The sequence below is a fragment of the Labrus mixtus genome, chromosome 15 (genome assembly GCF_963584025.1).
Source record: "Labrus mixtus chromosome 15, fLabMix1.1, whole genome shotgun sequence".
Lineage (NCBI taxonomy): Eukaryota > Metazoa > Chordata > Actinopteri > Labriformes > Labridae > Labrus > Labrus mixtus.
Window position 1 is genome coordinate 24306454 of NC_083626.1, and position 24950 is coordinate 24331403.

The 24950-nt window shown below is 44.4% G+C and overlaps 1 protein-coding gene across 1 annotated transcript in view; it reads left to right on the forward strand.

Annotated features, from left to right (window-relative positions):
* Positions 1 to 24950, forward strand: part of plxna2 (plexin A2) — a 211398-nt gene that overhangs the window by 75077 nt on the left and 111371 nt on the right. Inside the window, exon 4 of the mRNA XM_061057927.1 lies at positions 8585 to 8719. Coding sequence (XP_060913910.1) covers positions 8585 to 8719 — 135 coding nt within the window. The remainder of the gene's footprint in view (positions 1 to 8584; positions 8720 to 24950) is intronic.

The window sequence follows — 24950 nt, forward strand, 5'->3', positions numbered from 1 at the left end:
TGGGCTGATTGGAGTTGAAGCCTGATCTCATCCCACCACAGAGCCCAGTGAAATGCAGTCTCTGGTTTCTGTTTGGACTCGAGGGCAAACAGGAGAAAGTGCTGATATAATCATGTTTAGGGTAGTGAGTTATGGGATGGCAATATTACAGAGCCGAAATGGAATTGAATGAGTCGTAGATGGAGCTATTACAGAGGCGGCCGCTGTAAGATTGGTTGTTGAGACCGGCTGGGAATCAGTTTAACTGGATGTTCGCTTTTGATATTCACTGAAATCAATGATGCTAAAAAAAAAAAAAAAAAAAAAAAAAATGGGTCAAATGAATGGTTGGTTCTTGTGATTTGTAAGGCACAGGCTCTTGCATTTCTGTCCAATCAAATGAGAACACAAGTTATATGGTAGTGATAAATGCTTTGTATTTGAGCAGAGAGGCAAGTGAATACACTTTGTTGCCCCGACAACATATTTTTAAACTTCAATCAAACAACATTGATACCTGGTTTGTTTAAAGGCACCCACATTTGGTTGATTTCTTGTTTTTCACTAAGGGCTCAGGTCATTTTTGCAGATCTTTTGAAGCATTATGGGAAGAATTACCCTTACTTCCCTGCTTCTCCTCTTCTTTCTTTCTTTCTGTTCCTCTCGTTCAGTCTCTCCTTCAAAGTCTGTCCACTTTAGGGTTCCTCTCCTCCATCACCCCCAAGAGAGATGCCTCTCCGGCCTCAGTTTCCCAGATGGGAATTGACACGTAGCGCATACAGGCAAGCAGGCTAACATGCGCCTTATGGGAGCTTATATTGTACAACAAGAAGAGGAACAAAAGAGGCGGCGTGCTGGGCTGGTGGGAGCCATCGCGCGCACACACACACACACACACACACACACACACACATATGCACACGGAGCATTTCTACACATCGCTCGCACACTGACACCAGAATTCTTCAGCCTGACACCGGTGATGGATTAGATGCGTTATCGAGGCGGAGAGAGGCTCCATGTTTTCTCCCAGTGCGCAGAAAAAGAAAGTGAGAGAAAAAGGAGTGAGACACACACACACACACACACACACACACACACACACACACACACAAGCAGCTGAATACTATAAACCCATTCCACCTGAAGAGAAGAAATACAATAGCAGTCTGCTACATTTCAAGCCGGGTTTCCACGACAGACATGCACATAGATAGAGATGCAGGAGTGAGCCTGCCTGGTACACAGTGTTCTTCCAATTGTGGAATACAGCCAGTTGATTTGTATCTATATTCATGTGTGTGTGTTCCTGTGTGCGTTTGTGTAAGTCTTGTGTGTGTTGTGCTGATGATGAATCCCTCCCATCTCCAGGGTGACTCATACTACCAGTCCACTCACTCTCTGATGCAGCCCAAACTCACGCCCCAAAGGGGACTGACTCCATCCGAGGCAGGATATTACACATCCATCTCCAGGGGGGGGATGGACAGTGGATCTGTCAGTACTACTCATAGCCCACTGTCACCATACTTCACACTGCCAGTACTGAAACTCAGACACATGGACAGTAACACCATACCAGAGAGCTCGCAGCAACAAGGGTGTTGGGTTTTGAGTCCAGGTTCGGCCCGAGCGTCCATTCAGAACTGCATACCCCTCTGGTGTTCAATGGGACTCATTTGGGAGAAAAGTCGGGGCTTTGTCTGCCACCTTAAAGTTGACGATTCAAATTATCACTGTTTTTCAGGTTAATATTTTGCACGTTTTGTTGGAGCTACGACATAGTTCACACGGTGAAAGAGGGGCGGACAGCACGGCAGGCTGAAAACTCCAAAAATCCAAGTGTCGATTTTTACCTTTCATTTTCTCATCCTCGAAAAAGCTAAAAGAACCTGGGGTTGTTGTTAGTTAAAAGCAAAAGAACAAATCACAAGCACCCTGGGAAAATGACACATTCTACCTCAAATTTGTGCCTGCAAAGCAAAGTCATCGTGGTAATAGCCGTGCTGGCTGTCACAAAAGCCTTTCAAAATCATGGACGCCTCCTGACAAGCTTCACTGGTTCTTTAAAATGCTGTCAGCTGTCTGCCACCTGTCATCTGGACCGAGGTACCAACCGATCTTAACATCAAATTCAAGGCCGTTTACCAAGGCTGAGATTGGTCCCGTCAGCAAAAAAAAAAACTGGATGTGATTGGATCAGGTTTATCACGGTCATTGTCAGATCCCTCTGACCTGTCTATTTTCAATCCACAAGACGCCTCTTGACTGCCCACTTTCGTCTCTCCTCGGCAGAGCGTCCTCGCTGGTGTCTCAGTCGGGGGGTCGCTGCATTGAGACAGAGTAGGAGTGTGAGTGGAGGTTCTGTGTTTTCAAGTCTAATCCAGTGCATTGGATCAGCCAGATAAACTTTAACATCCAAGACTGTTTATCTGGATTAGTGTAGATGCGGCAGATAGCTGCCAGAAAGGTTACTTCAGAAGTTCAACTTTCATCCTCCACTCTCTCTTCCTCTTCTTTTTTTTTTCTCTCACTTTGAGCAAAGTATGCTTCCAAATTTCAGCCATAAAAGCACAATCTCCCTAAAATCATCTCCCATTATTCTATTTCTGTACACAGTGTAGGTGGAGGGCCTACAATTTGACTTAATCCCATCCTGCTACAAGGTGTTAGCGCAGAGCCTGCTTTCACCGCCGCGGTTCGGTAAAAGGTTCCCAATGCGTGGGTTACGCTCTGCTCTGCTCTGCCAGATGAAATACGGTGGTGAAATAATGCTCGCCCTCACATGGATCTGTATTGGTGCTGGCAGCCACCTGCACTCGTGAGCGTCCTGTTTCAGTAACCCTAACCTCCCTCAAGGCTAGGGTCAGAAAATAGCTTTATTTCCAAATGTGAAAAAAAAAAAAAAAAAGAAAGCCGCTCTCAGGTAATAGTTAGCAGCTGCAGCCATTAAAGGAGAGACATTCTTTTCAAATTGAGTGGCTAATGTTGAACAAACACTTGGGAGACGAGCTGTAAAGCAGGGTCCAAATCCGTAAATCAGAAAATCACCGCTCGCTGTGTTTTTCTTTTCAAATGTGTTTATGTTAGATTTTTTTTCCACTTAAAACTCAATTTGAACTCAGTTTTCTATGGGTTTTTTTCTCATATACAGTGCAGGATTGTCCAGTCCCTTGCATGTGTTGAATGACAATCTTCTTCTACCTCTCTATTTCCATTCTGTCTCGTAGTAGCAGCATCCACAATGCACTGCAAAACACACATTTGATGCACGCTTTACCCTGGATTTATTCAGCAACTCTTTTTACTCAGCAAATTGCTTCACACAGACTCACACAGTCGGGGACTCGGAGTCTGGCAGTGTGTTCAAAACCAGTGAGACCAAGGAAAAGAGAGAGAGAGAGAGAGAGAGAGAGAGGAAGAGGGAGAAGGGCAATTTGACTTGGAGTTTGGTCATTCTTCAAACGTTTTTCCAGGGTGCTTACATAGTCGGATCAAAAGCACCCTGCTGGCGCGGGCCCTCGTGGCCACAAGGGGAGGCTTCTGATGCCGCTGCCACGGCTCTCCTGCTGGCCAAACACCCCGCCTCCCTGCTGCTCATGCCCGGATAGGTGCTGTGACATAAAGTTTGTACATAAAAACAAAACTTCCACTTTAAGTCCTTTTTTGAAAGCTTGGCATCTCACCCTTTGGCAGTAGAAGAACATTATCATTGAAAACTCGGTTTATGGAGACGTTACTGCTTTAAGGGAAGTCACAGCAAAAAGATGGAATTATGTGTCAGTAAAAAAAATGCCATTTCACATTTTAAGTTAAACTAAATAATACATATTAACAATCAAAGAGACAATACAATAACATCAGACAGTTGATCACACAGTATGTCTTACCCATTTCCCACCCCCACCCCCAAAAACTACCCACATAAAACCCCCTGAAGTAACCCTGAAGTGTGTATTTTCAATAGTTATGAAAAAAGATGGAACTTTTACTGAACAACATGGTTAAAGAAGAAAAACAAACACAAGACAGTTCATACGGTTTCTCCCAATTCATCACGGGCATCTGTAAAATGTAGATTCATAAATTAAAACAAAGCAGTTAATAAAATTGGGTCCAGTGTTATTTGGAGATCTTCAAAGTAGTTCAGATATTTGGAATGTAACTATGCCGACGCTGCATGTTCTCCATGATTTATAACTTCATGATTAAGTCCCTCCCACTGAGGCACGCCTCCTGTCCTCAGTCTTATGTAAGTTTGTTTGCATTTAACAGATATAACTTTGAGCAAAATATCATGAGAAGTTTCTGTTCATCATTTCTTTTTTTTTACATTTTAGACGGCGCTGATGTTTTCTTTCCACATTTCAAACTACGCAGGCCCTGGATCCCCCGGGGCTGCATGGAGAATGTTTCTCAACACTCTCATACATCTTCACCTTTTTCCCCTCCTGCCTCACTTTACTCAGTTGCAGCTCCCTGACACCGGTGATAGCGAGAGACTAGCTAATGGCTGTGGTGTTGAAACGGGCGGGGGGGGGGGGGCCGTGTTAGATCAGGGCACAGCGAGGGCAGCTCTCCGGGGCACCCAGGGGCTCGTTTTAGCGGATGGGTCCTCCTGAAATAGAAGGGCAGACGGGCTGGAGGGTATGATTCCAACCTGTTAGCAGCCTTCTCGCCCAGCCTGATAAATAATGCAAGGTCAAATGGGGCAGAGAGGGGATAGTTTTTAAGTACCTGAGAGGGCAGAGCTGAAGGAAAGTGATGCTGAGGAAATGAGTGTTTTGAGCCGCGGAGGCGCTTACTCAGGTGGTGGAGACTGCAGACTGGTTGGACTGTAGCGTGGGAGTGAGTGAGGGAGTGCGGTAAACAGATGGAGTTTTTGACTGAATTATTTTTGCTCCGCTGGTTTCTCCATTTACTTGCTCAGGGTTTTTTTTTTTTTTTTTTTTTTTTTGTCTTTCGCCCACCCAGAGGTGAGCGCACCCTGCAAACTACTTCACATTCAACCAACCCGGCCTCTCACACACACACACATGCGCACTTTTCTTCCCGTCCTTACAATGTTACAAAGTTGTATGTGTTCTGTGTGCAGAAGTGTGAATGTAACACACTTTGTAAGATTTACAGCTAGTATAGAAAAGCAGCTTCATAATGTGAAAAGCAACTGGATGTGAGTGTGTGTGTACACAGCAGCGGGATGATGAGAGTGTTCTCTCTGCGAGCCATAAAACTGAGCTGTTAGGGGAAATAAGAATACACAAAGACGGAGACACAGATGTTTTTGGTGACTGGAAAAAAACGAAAGGTCATTTATTGTTTATCTATTTCTGTAAACGTCTGCAACACTGATTGAACGTTTTCTTAACACAGGCGGTTAACTATTGGAAGTCTGCAGTAGAAACATTGTGCAGTATTTGCTTATGATGATGTCATTTTCCTGGAAAATCTTGAAATGCTTCACACCTCTCTGTACAGTCTAAACTTAGATTTTGCATGTATATAAGTGAATCAACCCTTATAATGAATGTACATATTGAGATCGTATCATAAAATATACCACAAAAATACCCACACATGGTCCCAAACATTTTTAAATGAATAAACAAAGTATTTCCAGACAATCCAGAACTTATTTGAACTTACTTTGTGCATTTTTTTATTTTGTTAGAAGCTCATCTTTTTGTGCAGAGTTAAGATGTTTTGTAAGTTGAATTTGCATTTCAGGTTGTGACGTCTCTCTGTTCTTGCAGTATCCTTTAAAAGCACCTCATGCAGAATTTAAAGATTATGTAAGTTGTGTAAGTTCTACTGCAGCAAGCAAAGTTTAATTATATTATATCAAAGCAGAATTATGCAAACATCGATCTCCGATTGCCAAATTTTGGAGCTTCCTGCGGTCTGCATCTTCCCCCCCCCCCACACATTTTAAACTGCATGTGCTATCATAAACCACATGATGAAGCAGAAGAAGGAAGGAGGATGATGGAATGAAAGCTCAAGCTATTATGGTGTGATTGCAGGTATTGAATTTAAGAAGACCACGTTAAAAAAAAAAAAAAGATCCCATCACCACTATGTCTTCAAATTCATATTCTAGTCATAATTCCTTGGCCGGCTGTGCTCTTGCTTTTCTTTAGTCTGAAACTAAACCCCCGGTCTGGAGAGTTGAGGGTTTTGTGTTCTGGACACGCTTTAAGACGGCGGTGTGTTTTGAGTGTGTGTTTCGGAGCCAAAGTGTGAATGTGGAGGCCTCCTGGACGGCGGTGAGAGCCTGTGTGTGATAGCGATCTCGTTCAGATGAACTGTAGCCGTGCGGGGGGGGGGAAGAAGGTCGGGCTATCTCGTGATCCCAAGTGGCGGCCCTGCTAGGACACGTATCACAGCGTGACAGACTGCTCCTACGGGCGCGGGCGCGCGCACGCACACACACACACACACACACACACACACTGACAGCAGTGAACAGAACAAGCGCTGGTCTGGCCGCTTGCCGACATGCTTTATGGATGAGCGTATTTGCCGAGGTCTCCCTCTCCACACCGCAGTGTCAAGTAACCAGATGAAGACTGGCACGGCCCCCACATCCTGCCTCTCTCCGCCTACATATGGTTTTCACATATGTCTTCTTTTTTTTTTTTTTTTTTTTTTTCGTTGTTTGGATTAGCCTGCCAAGGTCAGACGTAGGGCAGCCGCGGAAGGCCTCCACCACTTTGAGCTCTGCCCCTCGACTGTGCCGCCTGCTGTCGTGTACTCGGCTAAACCCTCCAGCTTTGAAGGCGAAGCTCCGGGGGTTTTTTGCTTAACTTACATCATGTTTCTTTTACTCCCCCCATCCTGCAGTTTGACACACATTTCATACCCATACACAAAGGCTTGCATGCGAGTGTGTGTGTGTGTGTGTGTGTGTGTGTGTGTGTGTGTGTGTGTGTGCGTGTGCGTGCGTGTACCCCTCCCTCCCCTCTCGCAGTTGATCTTCTTTTGACAGACACATGACCTTGACTTTCCCCTCTGTGATGTTTTATAGAGAGTGGCGCTGCTCTCTGCTGCTGTCACCATCTCAAAAGATAGATGAATGTTTGGGTGGAGGAAAGCAGGCGGGGATGGACAGATGATAGAGACATCAGCTTTCATGGGCGGAGGAGGGCCCGTTTGACGTCTCTCTCACGCCCACCTTTTATAGGAACCCAACACAGAAACCCCAAAAACCATTAACCGATGCCTGGTTATGGTTTTGTCCAACGGGATCTGATGAATTAAGCAGAGACGGGGCGATCTTTGGCCCACTTGGGTCAGTGAGGGTCATTTCTCTTATATAAGTCATTACTGTTGCTTTTCCCACTGTTTTTGTAGTGAGGTGGTCCTGGCCTCAAAGTTCAAAGCTTTACTGGAGGAATACATCATTCATCAGGAGAGAGAGGAAAGGAAAACACGGCTAAGGTTTCACAAAGGTCTAATAATATCAGGCAATAACTCTTAACAGTTGTTGTAACCCTATCCTACATATAATCAGTAGAGGATGACATTTATCTCATAGCATGATATATTATCCAATGAGTTCTGCATTTTTCACATTTACAAATCCAATTTCCAATTAAGATTTTTGTAATTTTGTTCCCAAGCTACCATGAAACACCGAGCTGAATGCGAGGGTTTCTACAAAGGCGTTTTCATAAATGCACTCAGCTTTAATCCTTCTGAGTTAGCTGTTCAAAAGATGCACATCACAGTGATAGACTTCACTTGTCAGACGGGTGGGGGGGGGGTTGGTGGTCTCAAGAGGAAGGACACGACGTTAACAGAACGACGCAGGAATGGTGAACAAAGAAAGTCCCCCACTGTGATGACAATTTTTCTCTGTGAAATCAATGTGAGTGTAATTCGACACCATAAGTATCAACAAATTCCCCATCGGCTCACCTTGACTTCACATGGATTTTTTTTTTTTTTTCCTTCGGGGCTCTCTCAAGAACAATTCTGGTTAAAAGTTCAGTTGACAAATTAGGGAAGGTTGTGTCGACACATGCAGCTCACCGTGCAAAATGTGGGAAATATTCAGGAATTTTCTGAATATGTAAAAACATGAAAGATGTTTCCTTTAAAAGCAGGAAAATTGGCAATTGGCAGTTTGGCAATGTCATGCGACAGCTAGCTTGTGGTTGCTGTTCATCATGAGGGCGGGACATTGACATATGAGACAGCAGTTCATTGGAAAAGCAGGATGAGTCATCGACATTGTCTTTGTTTTTTCAGGAAATGAAAGGAAGGAAAGAACTCTCAAATATCATTAAGACTAACTGCAATCATTGTTGTTTTTCACTAATTGGCCACACACTGGAGTGACACTCAACCCAGGACATATATATTATGATAATATTAAATCATGTACTTTGATTTCATGGGAACTTAAACTTAACTATCTGGAGTATCTCCACCTGCCTGAATCTCCCGGCAGCTCTCTGACAATGATAGATTGTCTTGCAAATATTGTTTGACCCACGTCTGTCTTACCTGCCAATCACTCTCCTTCTGTTTTCCCCTTTCCGCCTGTCACACTGGTATAAATAGCAATCATTGACCTGTTTTGTGTGTCTGTGTTTCTCAGATCCGCGTTGACGGGCCTCCTCATGGCGGCGTCCAGTACGAGACGATATCAGTCATCAAGGACGGCAGCTCCGTCCTGCGAGATATGGCCTTCTCCCTCGACCGCAACTACCTCTACGTCATGTCGGACAGACAGGTAAGACGCATACAGCACCTACAAGTGCCTTTTAGTCTGAGGATGTATTGTTTCAGGATGTCGGCGTGTGTGTGTACATGTTTAAATGTCAGGAGAAGAGTGAATGTGTGTGTGTGAGCTCCAGCAGGGCCCGAGATGGCCCACCTCTCAACATCAGCAGCACCACCACCCTCTGTTAGCTATAAATAACCCGGGTGGCACAGCGGGGGACGTTGTGACAGCGTTTGATAATGAAGGAGAACAATGAGGGCAGGGAGGAGGAAAGAAATGGAGACACAAGGAAAAAGACAAGGTAGAATGAAAGCGAGAGAGAGAGAGAGATAGATGAAGGGCATTTGCTGGCTGGCTGAGGCAGAGGATGAGAGGAAGAGTGATGAAGGAAAGAGGGGGCAGCTGGAGGAGCGTGTGACTTAGACGTGGAGTAAAGAGAGAGACGCCGAGAAGAAGAAGAGAGACAGAGTGCAAGGTCATCCTTTCACACTTCTAATGAAGTGACACAGCATCGCGGCGCGGGGTGGGGAAGCAGCCGATAGCCATCAATGCAGCTGACATACTAAGTGGGAAGAAGAGGCGAGGACGACAAGGGTAGAGGAGGACACACGGAGAGAGTGGAGGTGAGGAGATGAGCGGAGAGGAGAGGGGAAACATGATAGGACAGAAAAAGAGATGAAAAAAAGTGAGGAGAGGAGGAGCAGCTGCAGGGGAGCGTGGCAAGCGCAGCGGCCCCCGAGACAGACGACGTGCCAGGCTGTCAGAGTGAGGTGATAGATTGCCGTCCTCTCGGCTTTATCTCTGCTTTTAACACACTCAACAACCGGCTGGACGCAGCGCACAGGTTAGGAGCCACGGCGGGGGCGAATGTTGGTGTGAAGGGGGAAACAAATGTCCTGTAATCTGCAGCTGCTTTCTCCACTCAGCCTCTGTGACTAACACACAGCTGTGTGATATGATGACTTCTTTTATTCCACTCTGAAAAGAAGTACTAAAAAGTTTCTCTGACAGTTGCCTGCTGTGAGAATAAAAATATAACAATGTCAAATGGATTCAAATCCCCCTTTTATTAGCTCTGCTCTTCAAGCAACATTTCTGCTGAGACTTTTAATGATACAATTACAGAAATAGTATTTGAATAGATATTAGGCCAAATCCCAGCTCGCTCTTTTATCAAGAATAACATATTACAGATAGCAATAGCTTGGGACCAAAGGAGCTTCCAACTAAAGAATTTTCTACTTTTTAAAAGTTGTTAGACTAAACAATAAAGACTGAATAAAAAAAGATGGACAGGGCACCTCGACGTCCCCCTGGTGTATAAAGATGAAGCCAAAATACCCCTGTGGTGGGCTCTGAGGACTAGGGTCCGGCTGGAAAAGTCGAGGTATTAACATCACGCTGCTTGTTGACATAAAACGCACATTTAACTAGAGATCCCTCAGGTCATTAAAGACCACAGCAGAACAGATTCTTGTTTTTTTTTAAAGATAAAACTCACAGATATGGAAATTCAGTGACTCTCGTGTTGGTGTTTGTCATGTTTCCTCTTTCCGTTCCTTCCCTACTCTGCTACACACAGCGCTGCAGCAGTGCCACTGAGCTGTCATCAGGACATTCTTTAATGTTTTTATGGTGTCACATGACTATAAAGAAACTTTATCAAAACAAACAGGTGATTTGAATAGTAATTTGGTTATACCTTGACCCATGTCCCATCTGTTTACACGGAGGAGGCGGGGTTTATGACCTGAACTGCAGCCACAGGTAGGATGAACTGAAGATCTCTGAGCCTCACTAAAGCGAGGTGTCGCGCTGGCCATTCTTTAAACGTCTGTTAAACCAATGTTTGGATCAGAAAATATCTTCAGTTCTGCTAGCTGACTGCTACAGACTATGCTAACACCTAAAGTGACAACATTATTGATTTTATATGTTTTTGAGAGAACTCCAAGGGGACTGAATACTATTTAGACAGAGTTGACTTTGTTCCTTTTCAGTGTTTAGTCCTCCGAACTGTAGTTAGGACACCATTGGGACGTTGGTTTGGTTAAATTTAGCATTGCATGTGGCTGCTAACTAGCGAGCTATCTTTCAGCAACAACTCGTCCAATAACAACTTGGCCGACTTCGACTTCTTTAATCAGTTAAGCAGACTATTAGGGGACAGCATTATCTCATATATGTCTATGGATATCATCAGGATAAGCTACGATCACACACATGCTCTATGTATTCAAACATGTATCTAACATGAGGTGATGAGTCTGTAGCATTTCAAAACACAGAGTCCACAAGTAGAGAGGCGTTTGCACTAAGTCTGCCTTCTATATTTACTGAATCCTTTATTTCCACTTATTCTGCAGATGAGACAAGCTTTTGATGTGGAGCACATAACTGCTCGTCCTCAGAATGAGCGCTGATTCTGGTGAATATTATTAGTATTCAGCATGTAGACTCTTCTGTTTTGCTCTCCAGGGGTTGTGGGGGGGGGGGGGGATTGAAGCAGACAGACACATACATTCACACACATACGCTCACACATACTGAAATAAATCGGCTCCTTTAGGGATGTTGCCCTGCGTGTTCAAGGATACGATTGGATAGTCACACCTGGCGGAGTAACTGGATTGGGATTTAGCATGGCTGCATACTTATTTTGTCATAACATGGCAATTTTTGACAGGAACTACATGTTTTGTGTGTGGACACTGAAACAACCTTTAATTTACTGCATGAGGAGCTCGCTCTCAGAGACTCTGTTGCAGCTCTCATTTTAAATGTCAGTCATTTTTATTTGTATTCACTTTAAATCTGGATGGAAGTGCACATGATCTGCTTTGATTGAGGCATTGTAGCTGCTGCCGTCTTGTTTTTTTTTTTCTCAGCCACAAGTGACTGTAATTGGACAAGGATACGCATTGCTATAATGTCTCCAAGGGCGTGAAGCCAAACTTTTTCACCTAGGACGGCCAAATCTGGGTGCTGACCTATGCAAAGGTGGTGTGAAGTATGTGTGTGCAAACACACCAATCAATAGATATTATATATCTTGTCTCCAGTATTCATAGCCACTTTACCTCCTTACATTACAAAATATTATATTCCTGTGTACATATATATATATTTTTTGGGGGGGCTTTTTGTGCCTTTAATGGATAGATAGGACAGTGGATAGAGTTGGAAATCAGGGAGAGAGAGAGAGTGGGGAATAACATGCGGGAAAGAGGCCACAGGTGGGGGGTGAACCCGGGCCGCCCACTTGAGACGACAGCCTCCATGCATGGGTCCCATATATTTTTACTTTTAAAGGTAACATGACAGTGGCAACATATAGATCTTTTGGCTTAATTCTGTAAGGACTCAAAAAGAAGAAGTGTACAATGTAAAAATTCTTCAAGTACTTACAATGGTAAATGGACTTGAGCTTATATAGCGCTTTTCTAGTCTTCCGACTACTCAAAGCGCTTTTACACCGCAGGTCACACCCACCCTTTCACACACTGATGGTAGTGATCACTATGTAGTATCATACATCAGAAGTAACTAATCCCATTCATACACCGCCACCGAAGCAGCGGGAGCAATTCAGGGTTAAGTGTCTTGCCCAAGGACACATAGGACATTATGCCCAGCTGGGAATCGAACCCTCGACCTTCCGGTTGAGAGGCGACGACTCCACCAACTGAGCCCAAATAGTTGATTTTCACATTAATTCTGCCTCCATAAGGCAAATAGCCAATTATTGTTCAGAATTGAGGGGTGGACCCTGGGTTAGTCCAATCAGATTTCAGTGTTGGCCCTGGCCATGTCTCTAGTTTGATTGGCATGGTTTGTCGTTTAGGATATTTCCTCATAGACACCTACAATCACACTTCTGTTTGCAACCAGCCTCGTCTCCTCTTGCTGGATATTAGACAGATGGCAGTTTTTAGGGAACCTCTATGTTTGAATATTTTTTAAAACCAAGTGGACACATCGACTTCTTATAATAGTCTGTGGTACCATGTTGAAAGAGTACAAGCTCTAGACACTCTACAGTACACAGAGTGGGGATTTCAAACCTCGCCCTTTCACACTGTGGCGTGCAGCGAGGAAGATCCATTTGACCTTTATCTTATCATAAGCCTAAATGTCACCTCGAGCTACATCTGAAGTCAGACATCCAGGACGTCATGAGATCCATGTTGTCTGAGCGCCGCTTGTTCCCAGGTGCCTGTCTGATGCCGTTTCGAGGCCAAGCACATGGTGATGGGAGACGGTAAGAACAAAGGAGGGATGATATCAAACAGAATGCAGGGCAGATTTGGCTCCAGTTGCATTTCCTACTCTGAATAACAAAGAGGCCCTGTGTGTTTGGCACAGTGGGAAAGAGAGAATACAGATAGACCATGAGAGAGAGAGAGAGAGAGCCAGACTGTGAATGAGGAGCGAGAGAGCGAGATTGGGAGAGAGGGAGTGTGAGTAGTATTTGCTCGGCGAGGCCGTGCTCCACAATCGGGGCTGTCGGTCTCTCTCTCTCTCTCTCTCTCTCTCTCGTCCTCACACCTGCCTGCGCGTGTTGTTGGTGAAGCTGAGAATCGTGGGATGTGTGAGGGCCATTGTAAACACAAACATGCATACAAGCACCCACAGGGACACACACAGACCCACTCGCACACACACACACACACACACGCATACTCTCTCCAGTGTTCATTTGCATTGCTACCGACATAATGCACTGGTTCTTGCAATCACATGAGGAAAAAAAAAACTATAATTACACACACATGCGAGCACCAGCCTTACATTCAGTATTCAAATGGAGTCTCCATAAGGCTTTCTGAGGCTTTTCATGTTGCTTTTTTTTCCTCTCACCCGCACATGTATACATCACACCTACTGCATATGTATAGATATTCTTCAGTGTCAGACTCTTACAGTGTGAAAGAACTTTCTGCTCCCTCTCGTTTCTTATTTCTTCCTCCTCACACTCCCACGCCAGACGCCGTCGTTCGCTCACCCTCCCCCTCCCAAACATATTTTAATAGCTCCCTGTTTCATATTCGATCCGTTCTGCCGCCATGTTAAACTGTGCTTTTGTTTGGTAGATGTAATGACAATAGCATCCACACTATTAATGATGTGCTGAGATTGACCCAGTGCGAGGCAGCGCAGTGGAACTGATGAAAAGACCTGGCTCACTGACTTTTCTCTTCTCCAGGAGCAGTGTGAGCGTGTGCAAATGTGTGTGTGTGCGTGCCTTCCTGTAGGGTGCTGTATCATTACTGACAGTCCAGAAATACATAACAGCGGGTTCTCATCTCAAGCTTTAACTTTAGATGTTTGTTTATATCCACTGCGGTGCTGCTATCGGAAAAAAATCTTTTAAAAACACAATCACCGCATCATTTCCAGGTTTTCACAGGACTCACGCTTTGAGCTTTTTCGCCTCCCGACTGCCCGTGTTGCATCCCGATCCCGTGACTCTGAAGATCCATCGTATGGATTTCTGCCAGATCACATGTTTGAGTCATGTTGTGTGGAGCACGTGTGTGTGTGAGAGTGTATGGGACTGCTTCTATATTTAGAAACAACAATCCCTGCCATTTTCGGTACTTGCTGGGTAGCAGTGCCCGGCGGCAAGCTCAGCGATGAAGAGGAAAAAAAGGTCATCGCTGTTTCTTGAGATTCAGCCGAGCCACCTTCTAGACGCCGTCCTCCACTCTTTCCTTCGCCTTTTTTTTTTTTTTACTTCCTTCTCATATGAAATGCCCTCCTGAAATGTCTTGCAACACCTCCCTGCTATTTGATATGACATCAAAAGCTGTAGATTTCAAACTGAATACCATATCCTTCAATCTTCCACTGCCTGTAACAAAAGCAGGCTTGGATATGTGCTACAGAACATCTGCCGAGGTTTTACATGCCAAGCTGTGTGTGGGGGGGGGGGGGGGGGGGGGGCTTTAACCTTTATCTTTTAAACCCTACTTTGCATACAGCCAGAACACTGTGCCTACAGTAATACTCCAGCACCATTACAAGTCCAGGAGAGGCTCTAATCAAACAGGTAGAAAAGAGTATTCATGTGTGAATGGCAGCTGGAGCAGAGCTAAACCACTGGTGCTTTTGCCAGCTCATGCTAATTCAGAGCACTGGATCTGCACAAGTGTTTGTTCTGGCCTCGTCCCCACCAACTGGCGTCTGTGTCTTTTTCTCTCTGTCTGTCTCTCATTCATCACAAACCACTCCTTTTTTCCTCCTCTTTCTCTTTCTGTTTTTTTTTTTTTCAGAATACATTAGCCGGCCTCCTGTGTTTCTTTGACACCTTGAGCAGTCCTGTATCCGTCTCTGTTTGTGTGTGCTGCGCTGCTGTTTTGTAGTTCAAACCCGAGGATGCCTGACACTGCGCCCCCAACATGAGGCCATGAGCGCCGTTCATTTCCCCTTTTGTTGTCGGTTTATCAACACAATGCAGCGCACTGGGATAAATGGCGACAACTACTCCGAGAATCGAAAAAGGGTCTTTTGGGGGGCCTGGATTATCAACATTTTCACGAGGCTCTTTTTTCTTTTGTGGCGTGTTTGTGGTGTTACGGCCCGCCGGCACCCAGCAGTCAAGCGAGCACTCATCACACACGGTTGAGAATCAGTGACTGCATTATGTCGGTGGCTTTGGTCAGCGGCCAGTGCGCCTAGCCCGAGCTATAATGTATTATTCATGGGGAACAATCAAGATTTAACATCTGAAAGGGTTTTGAAGTGGTACCTGTGGTGTGGCCTCAAAAAGGTTTTTGAAAACACCTCCATAAAGCGAAAAAAAAAAAAAAAAACTCACACAAATAACTGAAGTGGTAACGTTTTTATCATGTCTTAATTAAATCCCAAGAAAGAGGCAGGTGTTGACTTTGTAATGGAGCTCAATGGTTTTCTGTAATGTTTTATAGCTTTAGTTCACAGGAGTATAACAGACACTAACAGAATTAATGGCGTGCCCAGTGAAATAGTGGCCCTCTAATTGCACACTCTTTAGAAGGATAACTTTGTAATTCTCGCTAGCATGACCGACTGAGGGATACTGAGCTGGCTTGTAAAACAGACTCGTCTTTCATGGACAGACACACAGTCCTCCCCCTATAGAGAGCGTCCAGCCATGTGCTACTGTCACTCTCCAACACACCCATAGCTCTTTAGCAAACATTAAACCCCCCTCAGCCTCCAATCCCCCGTGCGCCATCCTTCCTCCCAAACTCCCAGCTCCATGTATGGAACGGCAACATTACAGCTCACAGATTATCAGAAAAGAAAAGAACACCTTCTTTTTTTTTCAAGCTTGGCAATTTCTTTCAGGTGCTCAGCTGTGAAATTTGAAATCCATGCATGGATTCTTTCTCCTTTTTTAAAAAAAAAAACCTTTTTTTGTATGACGCCCCTTCTCAACCTGTTCTCCCTCCTAGCACCCCCCACCCTCCTTTTCCCCTGGAGTTTTCAGGTTCCCCTCCCTCTTCCTCCCTATCCACCACAGAACCTTTGTTTGGCTGGTGTGGTTAGATTGGGAGGAAATGGGTTGAGTGGTTATCAAGAGAGGAGGAAATAGGATTCATTCACACCTTGTCCAGGCTTAGATTAGCCGACATGCTACTGGCTCATCAGTATGCAGGACTTTGGTGTGTATGACACGCTGATTTCATGTGCTAATGGCCATGGAACACACGATGGCTTGTGGCCAGGCGTTACACTGTGCACTGTAGGTGTTACAGCTTTTTCAGACAGCAGCAGAATAGCTGGAGAGCCTTTTGTTTGACTGTGTACACCCTCCACAAGCAGATTGGACTGGCTTCTGTCCAGCCCACTCATTTAAAGATTTAAGTATGTGTGCATGTTCTTGCATGCTTTTTTTTTTTTTTTTTTTTTTTTGAGGATTTCAACCCACTTTTTCAGAGAAACAAAAATCTGTAGGGAAGAAGTCTGGCAAAGGTTCAAGCTGAAAGCTAGGACACAACTGAAGGACAAATCATCATTAGTCTTTTGTGTGAACTTCCTTTAAGCTCCTCCTTGCTTTCCACTATTTGTTGTGTCAGAGCCTAGAAATTAGGGGTGTACAGCAACTGGGTCTTTTTTTTTTTTTTAGAGAAGACAGTTTCTCAGCTTTATTCTGATGTACATCACAGAGGTTAGACTGAAATGAAGCCACTGTCTCAGTTAATGAATGCAGAGGGATATATCCGAATCCATCTCACTATCCGTTGAGTTCCAAATTCAGATTCAGATTCGGGCTCATCTCTACTAGAAACGCACTGCCTTGCTGCCCCTCGACCCTTTGCTGGCCTGAAGTCGGTCTGGCGAGCTTGCAGCTGCCAGAGAGTTAACAAGACCAGGGTTTTGACCATCGACCCTTATCTCTGTGCTTCCCACCAATCTGTCCATCAGTGACACTCGAACAAAGAGTTCCAACTGCCCACTGATACAGCACAGGGGGAAAAACCAAGAGGGCAGTATAAAAGAGAAATCACTCGAGTGTACTGAATTCAGTTAGCAGCTCTGTTAAGTTCCAAAGTCTTCTCACTCCTTCTGAAGTCTTTCCCACATTTTTTTTTTCACTCAGCTGAGGGTTCAGAAATCATAATGCTGACTTACCTCTGAATGTGAAATGCTTTTCTACACCCCTCAGGGTATTAGAGGTATCTTTCTCTCATTCTTAAATGTTCCCTAATTCCCCTGTTGAATCCATGGTTGAATTTCACTGTGATCTAAGAAATAAAGTGCAGTAAGTATTGTATCTAACTTAGGCCTTAAATTGAGGTGAAATAAAGTGTGGGGGGGGGGGGGGGGGGGGGGGGGGGGGTTATTGTGTGGAACATCTGATAATTTAGAAGGTGCCATATTTGCCAGGCAACGTCCAGACAATAGTACATGTTGGAGCGGTGATTGTTATAAAGCTGCGTTTTTACCAACAGTATCCAAGGAGCAACTTTTTGAAGGGACTAAAAGATTCTTCCAACCTTTTACCTGCAAGTCCAGTATAGGTGTCCTGATCCCCTGAGGACTACACAATTAGATGCGTGGAAGAGTCTTCTGAATGCAGCAAATTCCTAACAACTCACAAATGTTCACTGCTGCATATTCAACCCCAAGTTCCTGTACTTTCAGAAAACACTTCCCTAGAAAGGAGGGACCTTTTGAAGGTTGATTTAGACCCTGGTTCTTGCAGTGGAGAAGTCCGCAGTCCCAGGGGAACGTTTAACCAAGCTAAGGATCCTAAGTCATGCATGAGAAAATGTTTGTGCCATGTGCCAACATATGAGCAACACATCATCTTCTATTCTACCCTCATCAAAGCATCATGAGAGGGTTACTGTGGCAACAGCTAACCAGCTTGTCTCTGTTTGGTTTTTTGACAGAACTGAACAATAGACAAACTCCAGAAAAGCCTGCTATCAGTCAGACAGCAGACACTGGCCTTGATAGATTGGCCATCATGTTTAATCTTGGACGTAAGCATAACAGAGGGGGGAGGGTTAGTTTGGCCGCTAAAGGGGTGAGGCCCAGCAAATCAATCGCACGGCCGTTTTCTTACCAAGGTGCCGTGCGTTTGGTGCTGGGGCCTGGATCCTTCTCTTGCTTCACTTGATATTGACACCTGGACAAATTAGGATAAATTCCCCTGTCAATACGCTCATCCAATGTTATTGATGATGCCATTTAGCTTTTCATTCTCAAGCAAATACTTTCATCCCTGACCCACTTGTCAAGCTCCCTTAATCTGGAGCTTTATGTGTCTACTTATTTGGGATATGTGCCCAATGTTGTGTCTTCTTTGAGCATTTCTGAGTAGTTTTAAGTCAAACGTCATTTTGGATTTTTTTCTTTGTGGACATTTATATAGAATATATACGTTTCTGTATTTAAGTAGTTTCTATGCCTTTATGCTAGTGACAGCTCGGGCAGGAGGCATAATGGTTTTCAGCTGTCTGTCTGCATGCCTGTCAAGCCTTCCTGTTATTGTGGAGGTGATATATCTGGAATGCTTGGAGGGAATACGAACTGATTAGATGTTGTTGTTGTACAAAAAACATTGAGATCTCTCATAAGAATGGTTTTTGACATATGTCAAGAATTTAAGTGGACTATGTCTCAAAGGATACAAGTATGCATTTGTTACAACTTTTATCCAAAGATTAAATATTCATCCCCAATATTACACACTTTTTGGGCAATTATTCCAATTCCATTTTTCTGAGTGCGATTGGAACGCTAGGAGAGAATGGCTTCAAATATGGCACAAATGTCCACTTGGATTTAAGGAAACATTCATTTAGACTTTGGGCATCAAAGGTCAAGGTGACTTCCAGTCTATTCCATTGTCATGTGCCAAATATCTCTAACCTGAAGGGAATTTAATCAAACAGGGTTTATGTAACTTTTTAATCATTTCAAGAGAACAACAACATCTACACTTGATTATTAAACATTCTCCTCCTGTTGACGTGTTTATTATTTTAATCTCAGATTTTGACGTCGACAATGAGATGCTCTTATATTGACTCTCCCACCCCACTACCCACTGCAATTATTTCTATGTCAGCCAATTGGTGCTTTATTTCTCTGTCATGTCATTTGGTGTCATACGACATTGCAGCTGTTCATTGGGTCAGTTGTACGGCTTGAACGACCTTTTCAAAGAAATTGCGCAACCGAATCCTATTTCATACGTCAACATGGTGATTTTTCCGCTAGTCCGTGTTTTATGAGCTCTGTTTCCTGCCTCTAACAGACTTGTTGGAAGCTTTATGTGGTCGTATGTTGACACACATGATCCGTGTGTTTGCCTTAATGCACGTATCTGTTTATGTGCCTTCTCTCAGCATAGTGAGGTCAGGGTGTTACGGGAAGTTCAAGGGGTTGACTGCGTCTGTTCATCAAACAGATGGGTTCACTCAGCAGGTCAGTTAAAGACGCCCCTTCTCTGAATCATGTTTTTATATCATCCATCTGCTTGACCACTGCCATTCAGCGATTTCTTTTTTCACGATGACCGATATATGAGTATCCTTCCCCCTTTTCATTTATGTTCTAGCCGTGTTCTACATGTCTGAATGGCGAGCTTTATTTTGCTCCCCCTGTGGTAGCCCACCTTACAAAGGCACCTCATTTGCATGAGTCCCTGAGCAGGCATTGTTAATTGACTCAAGCCAGGATTAGTGTTAATCAGGGTTTGTGCCCTGGAACCATTGGCCAATCCTAACCTCATTATTTGATAGCAGCACACGTCCTGTCAGCCTCCATCAAGCTGTTAATTAATAGAAGCCTGTGCACCCAGGTCTCGGCCTGAACCCCCTCTTACCTCCTGTTTCCCCATCCATCCCCCCTTCCTCCTCTCCAATCTCCCCACCCAAGTCAGCTAAGGTCAATCAGGGATGCATGATATTAACGCCCTTAAGCCAATCCTGTTAAATAATAATGATCTGCTTTCCATTTTCAATACTAGTAAGATAACTAATAACATCATATTACTTACACATGTGCAAAATCAACAAAGAGATTAGTATTACCGCTTTGTCCACATGGTGCCGAAATCTACTAAAACCTAAAGTTCCTTACAGGAGCTTTAAGAAGTGTTCTACCTCTATTTAAAGAATGCTGGAGTCTAAGACAGGCTTGTCAAAGTTGGATGACCAAATCTAAAATCAGGTTTTTGAGTTTGAGTTGTGAGCGATCTTTGCAGGACAAATCATCCTTTTCTGCATTATATTTTTAAGTTTATTGATACACCTATGGCATTCTTACCTTGATGAACTTTTATCATGCATAGCTAATGCACAATGACGCACTGTACATTCTTGTGAATTCAGGGACTCAGCAGACTGCGTTAGCAGACTTTGCAGCGGCGGGTAAACTAACACCACTGCGTATCCTGACATCAGCTGCAGGTGAAATGGTCTCCAAATAGACTCAACGGTGTCATCATCTCCAGCATGAACGGATTTCAAAAAACCCTGTGGCGAGTTTGTTTGCGTCTGGTTTTATGATTATGTTTGCGTCTGCACATCCCTCAATACCAGCTTTAAAAAAAAAAATGTTTTAAAAACTCACGGCTGTCTCCCACCCAGACTCCCCCCCGCAGGAGTCTCTCTCACTGGCCCTCTGACATAATATGAGATAATGAGGAAAAAAGGGATACCTGAGCCCTCTGACACCTTCGTCTCTGTCTGTCTGCGGTCTCCAACAGTTTGCCATTAGCCGGCTGACTTTTGCTCACATAAATGTGGCCTCTGGAATAAAAGAAAAAAAAACACTTTTTTAAATGACCCTGTTGAATCAAGAAGAATTATTGGAATATTCTGCTATCATAATCCGAATGAACGTGAAGCAGTTAATTCTAATTTGTCTGAACTCCCTTTTTAAAGGTTTGTACTTGCACAACACTAGTTATACATGTATGCCTTTCACATTTGGGCGGAGTATATCTTTGTGCATGTGTGCCTGTGCACTTTGTCACTTAGCGAGTGTGAGCCAAAAGAACTGTCCAGGAGCCATCCTGCCAGAATAATCAGCTCTATAATTAAGAGCTGTGAGTATGTCAACTGCCTTCATTCACCCCCAGCCCCAACCCCACCACCCTCCCCTCTCTCTCTCTCTTTCTGTCTCTTTCTCTCTCACTGTCTGTCTGCCTCTATAATGGCAACTGCATTTGTCTGTTCCCTCCCAGCGCCTATGCAGAATGCTCCTGACATTTATTGTGAAACTAATGGCAGTGCTTCACTTCTCCTAATTGTAGGCTTTAATTGCAATAATTATTTACAAGGCTAATTAGAGCCCAGAGAGTGTCAGGGAGAGAGACACGAGTGCTGGTTGAAGGAATCACGACAGGGTTTGTCAGGAGCCGGTGCAAAAAAAAAAAAAAAGGAACGTGAATAGAGTGGCAGTGTTTGGTCTATAATTGGGGGAGGCCATGTCTGCGAGTCTCGCTTTTCCCTCTCCCTTTAGCTGTCTCTTTTTTTGCGTCTGTCGATTGCCTTCTCCTTAGACGGGAGGGGGGCTACAACCACCGAGCGAATAGCAGCTTTTTTGAAGCAGAGCCCGCACATCAGGAGGGAGAAGCAGGCTCGGTCCCCGACGCTGTGGTTAAGGTGTTTATTTAGAGGTCTCACGCTCTCTCTCTAGACTGATCCTTCCTGTTTGATACGAGGCTGACAGCTCACTTCACTACACCACCAGCTGCTTTTTGAAGGGCTGAATAAAGTGTGTTTGTGTGCATTTTTCTCTGCATTTGTCACTGAGTGCATTTGTTTTGTGTGTTCTTACTGGGTCCTTGGTTCATTTGCTGCAGTTCGGCAGAGCCCTCAGGAGGTCTTTTGTGTCTGTGTGTGTGTGTTTTACTGTGTGATGCAGTCATGCTGCCAGGTCTGCAGTATTGCTCTTTGTCCGTCCTTCACAAGGCCAGTTGTCGTAAACAGGCTCCAGCAGGAGAGCTGCTGGTTTTTGATGGGTGATCCACGGCGATTCAACCTTCTCTCCTCCCTTTCTGTCTCTCTCTCTCTCTCTCTCTCTCTCTCTCTCTCTCTCTCTCTCTCGGCTGTAGCTGCAGATTCCCCTCATTTTCCCCCTCTTCTCTTCCCCCTTCCTCTCCTCTCCTTTTCCCCTTTTTCTTCCCTCCTGTCAGTGCAGAGTCCGATGGGAGGACTCAATCCCACACTGCCATTCTCCTCTCCCCCGCGGCTCACTTTGACAAAGCTGTCAGCCTGAACCCCAGTGATGGATGTGGTGGTGTGCGGTGCACGTTTGTGTGTCTGCTTCTGACTATATGTGTGTTTTTTATGTTGCTGCATAGTGCAGACATGAATGTGTTTTTGATGTTGTTTTGGGCTCCTGGTGGGCAGAATATTTATATTTATGCCTTACAGTATATCATTGATGGATGTGTGTGTGTGTGTGCACCAGATCCTCTGTTTACACCTGGGCCTCTTTTAGAGAGGGCACAGATTAGGACTTTTTTTAAGTCCTGGACTGAGCCTGCATGTTTAACGATCTATTCATTTATTGACTAGTTGATCCAAAGCAAAAATATTACCCACATTTTGCTGATCAATTAACTGTATCTGTCATGAAGCTTAAGTTTAAATATCTAATATACGCTGGTTTCAGCTGCTTTTTGTTCTTATGTAAATGAAAGTCGTGATTTATTCCCGACAACTTTGACATTTTGTAGATCAAACCATTAACCCATCAATCATTAAAATAATCAGCCGATTATTTGAGAACAAGAATATGTCCTAGTTGCAGCCATATTTTAAAAAAACCTACAAAATATCAGTGAAAATGTTTGCCATCTTTATTAAAGACGATAAGTAGATCTCAAATGTGCTGGAACACACACACACACACACGCATACACAAACACACACTCACACACAGAATCAGACCCAACATTTATCTATGTCTGCTGGTACATATGCAGACACACATTGGGCTAACGGGAGAAGATGAATGTGCAGGGACGGATAACCTATCTCTAATGCAATATTTGAGGGAAAATATTAGAAAGAGCAGAGGCCAGATAAGGCCAGTGATTTAAACAGTGCGTCTGCAGACAGCCTGTTGAAATATTACCCTTCTTGCTGACTTGTAAATCGGATATTTGGAGCCAGAAGGATCACATGGTGGTAAGAGATACGGGGCCGCAGAGTGACGGATGGAGCGGTGCGGGGGGATTTTGGGATGGAGAAATGACACGCCAAACTTGCGGTGGACAAATACTGTTACCTACACCCTGAATGGAGGGGGCGTCCGCAGCTGTTAAGCGTTTCAACCAAGAGTGCTGTATCCCTCAGAGGTAAAAAAAAATAAAAAAAAATGCTTATTTATTTCACATTTTCCAAAGGCAACTGGGGAGCAGTTAATTTGGCTGCACAGAAGCAGCTGTCTGAGAGTCGTGGGATGAGAGAGAGAGAGGGAGAACGAGGCAGAGGGGTGGAGAGAGAAGAGAGACGAAGAGAGTGAGACACAAAGGCAGTTTGGGCTCATTATGTTGATTTTTTCCTCTCCTGCCAAACAGAAGCACCCAGGCACTTTTTAGACACACCACTGGAGATCAGTCAGTGCTTTCTCTCTCTCTCTTCTCCTCCTCACCCCTCAGCTTCTTAAAGGCAAATCTAATAATTTTTCACTCTACTGCAGGGGCGTGTTTGCCTATAGCCTCTGTCTCTGTATACTTCTAATGGAATCAAACTGGATTAAATCACACATGCTATCATCGGCTCTGAAGGGGTTTCTCAGCCTCGGTAATACTTGTAGACTCTCGTTAATGTTACGTGAATGAAGTCCAGGTAAGGAGGATGTTGTGCGTGATGTGCAAGATATATATTCTTTCAAAAAATAACACACAAACACAAACACACTCACAAAAACAAACAAATGTGTATCTATGCATGTGTACTTAGTCCGTGATTAGATGAAGTGTCCCTCACCACCTGAGCCTAGTTATCAATGCCCCTCCCCCTATCTGTCTCTCTTGGTCATGTACTGTACACAGACTAACATTAGTCTAAGCACAAAAACACACACACACAAACACACACACACACATGCTTACATTTGTGCACAGACCCTCAGAGCAGTGGGGTGTAACCAAACCCTTCATTTGTATGTACATCATGTCGACTGAGAGAAGCGCTGAGACAAAGAGAACAAACATGCTCACGCACACGCACACACACACACACACACACACACACACACACACACTCACGCACACACACACTCACGCACACTCACGCACACACACACACATACTGTTACACACACACTCGGGGAAAAAAAAAATTACACACACAGACGTGTGCTGTGGAGTCCCTCTGTGGATCAGAATTCATTTCTGTCTGCCTTTCCCCTCTAAATCAATACCCCCGATGGTCGACAGACAGCCGTAAGTGTGCCAGGGAGGCTGCCTAGCCTTCACACCCTCCCCAAACACAGACACACACACACACATACACACACACACACACACACACACACACACAGACACTCATGCCTGTTGATGTGTGATGGCCTCTGCTGCTTCCTTATTAACTCCTCACATGCTGACTGAAGCATACACCTCATTACTGGCTGCATTGACAGTCTGGGGATCCCGCAGAGAGACACACACACAGACATGTTGGACTGAGACAGACAGGCCGGATCTGCAAAGAAAGACAAAGAGGCACAGTGAAGTGACACACAACAACAACAACATTGTGTTAAGGTACACAATCTG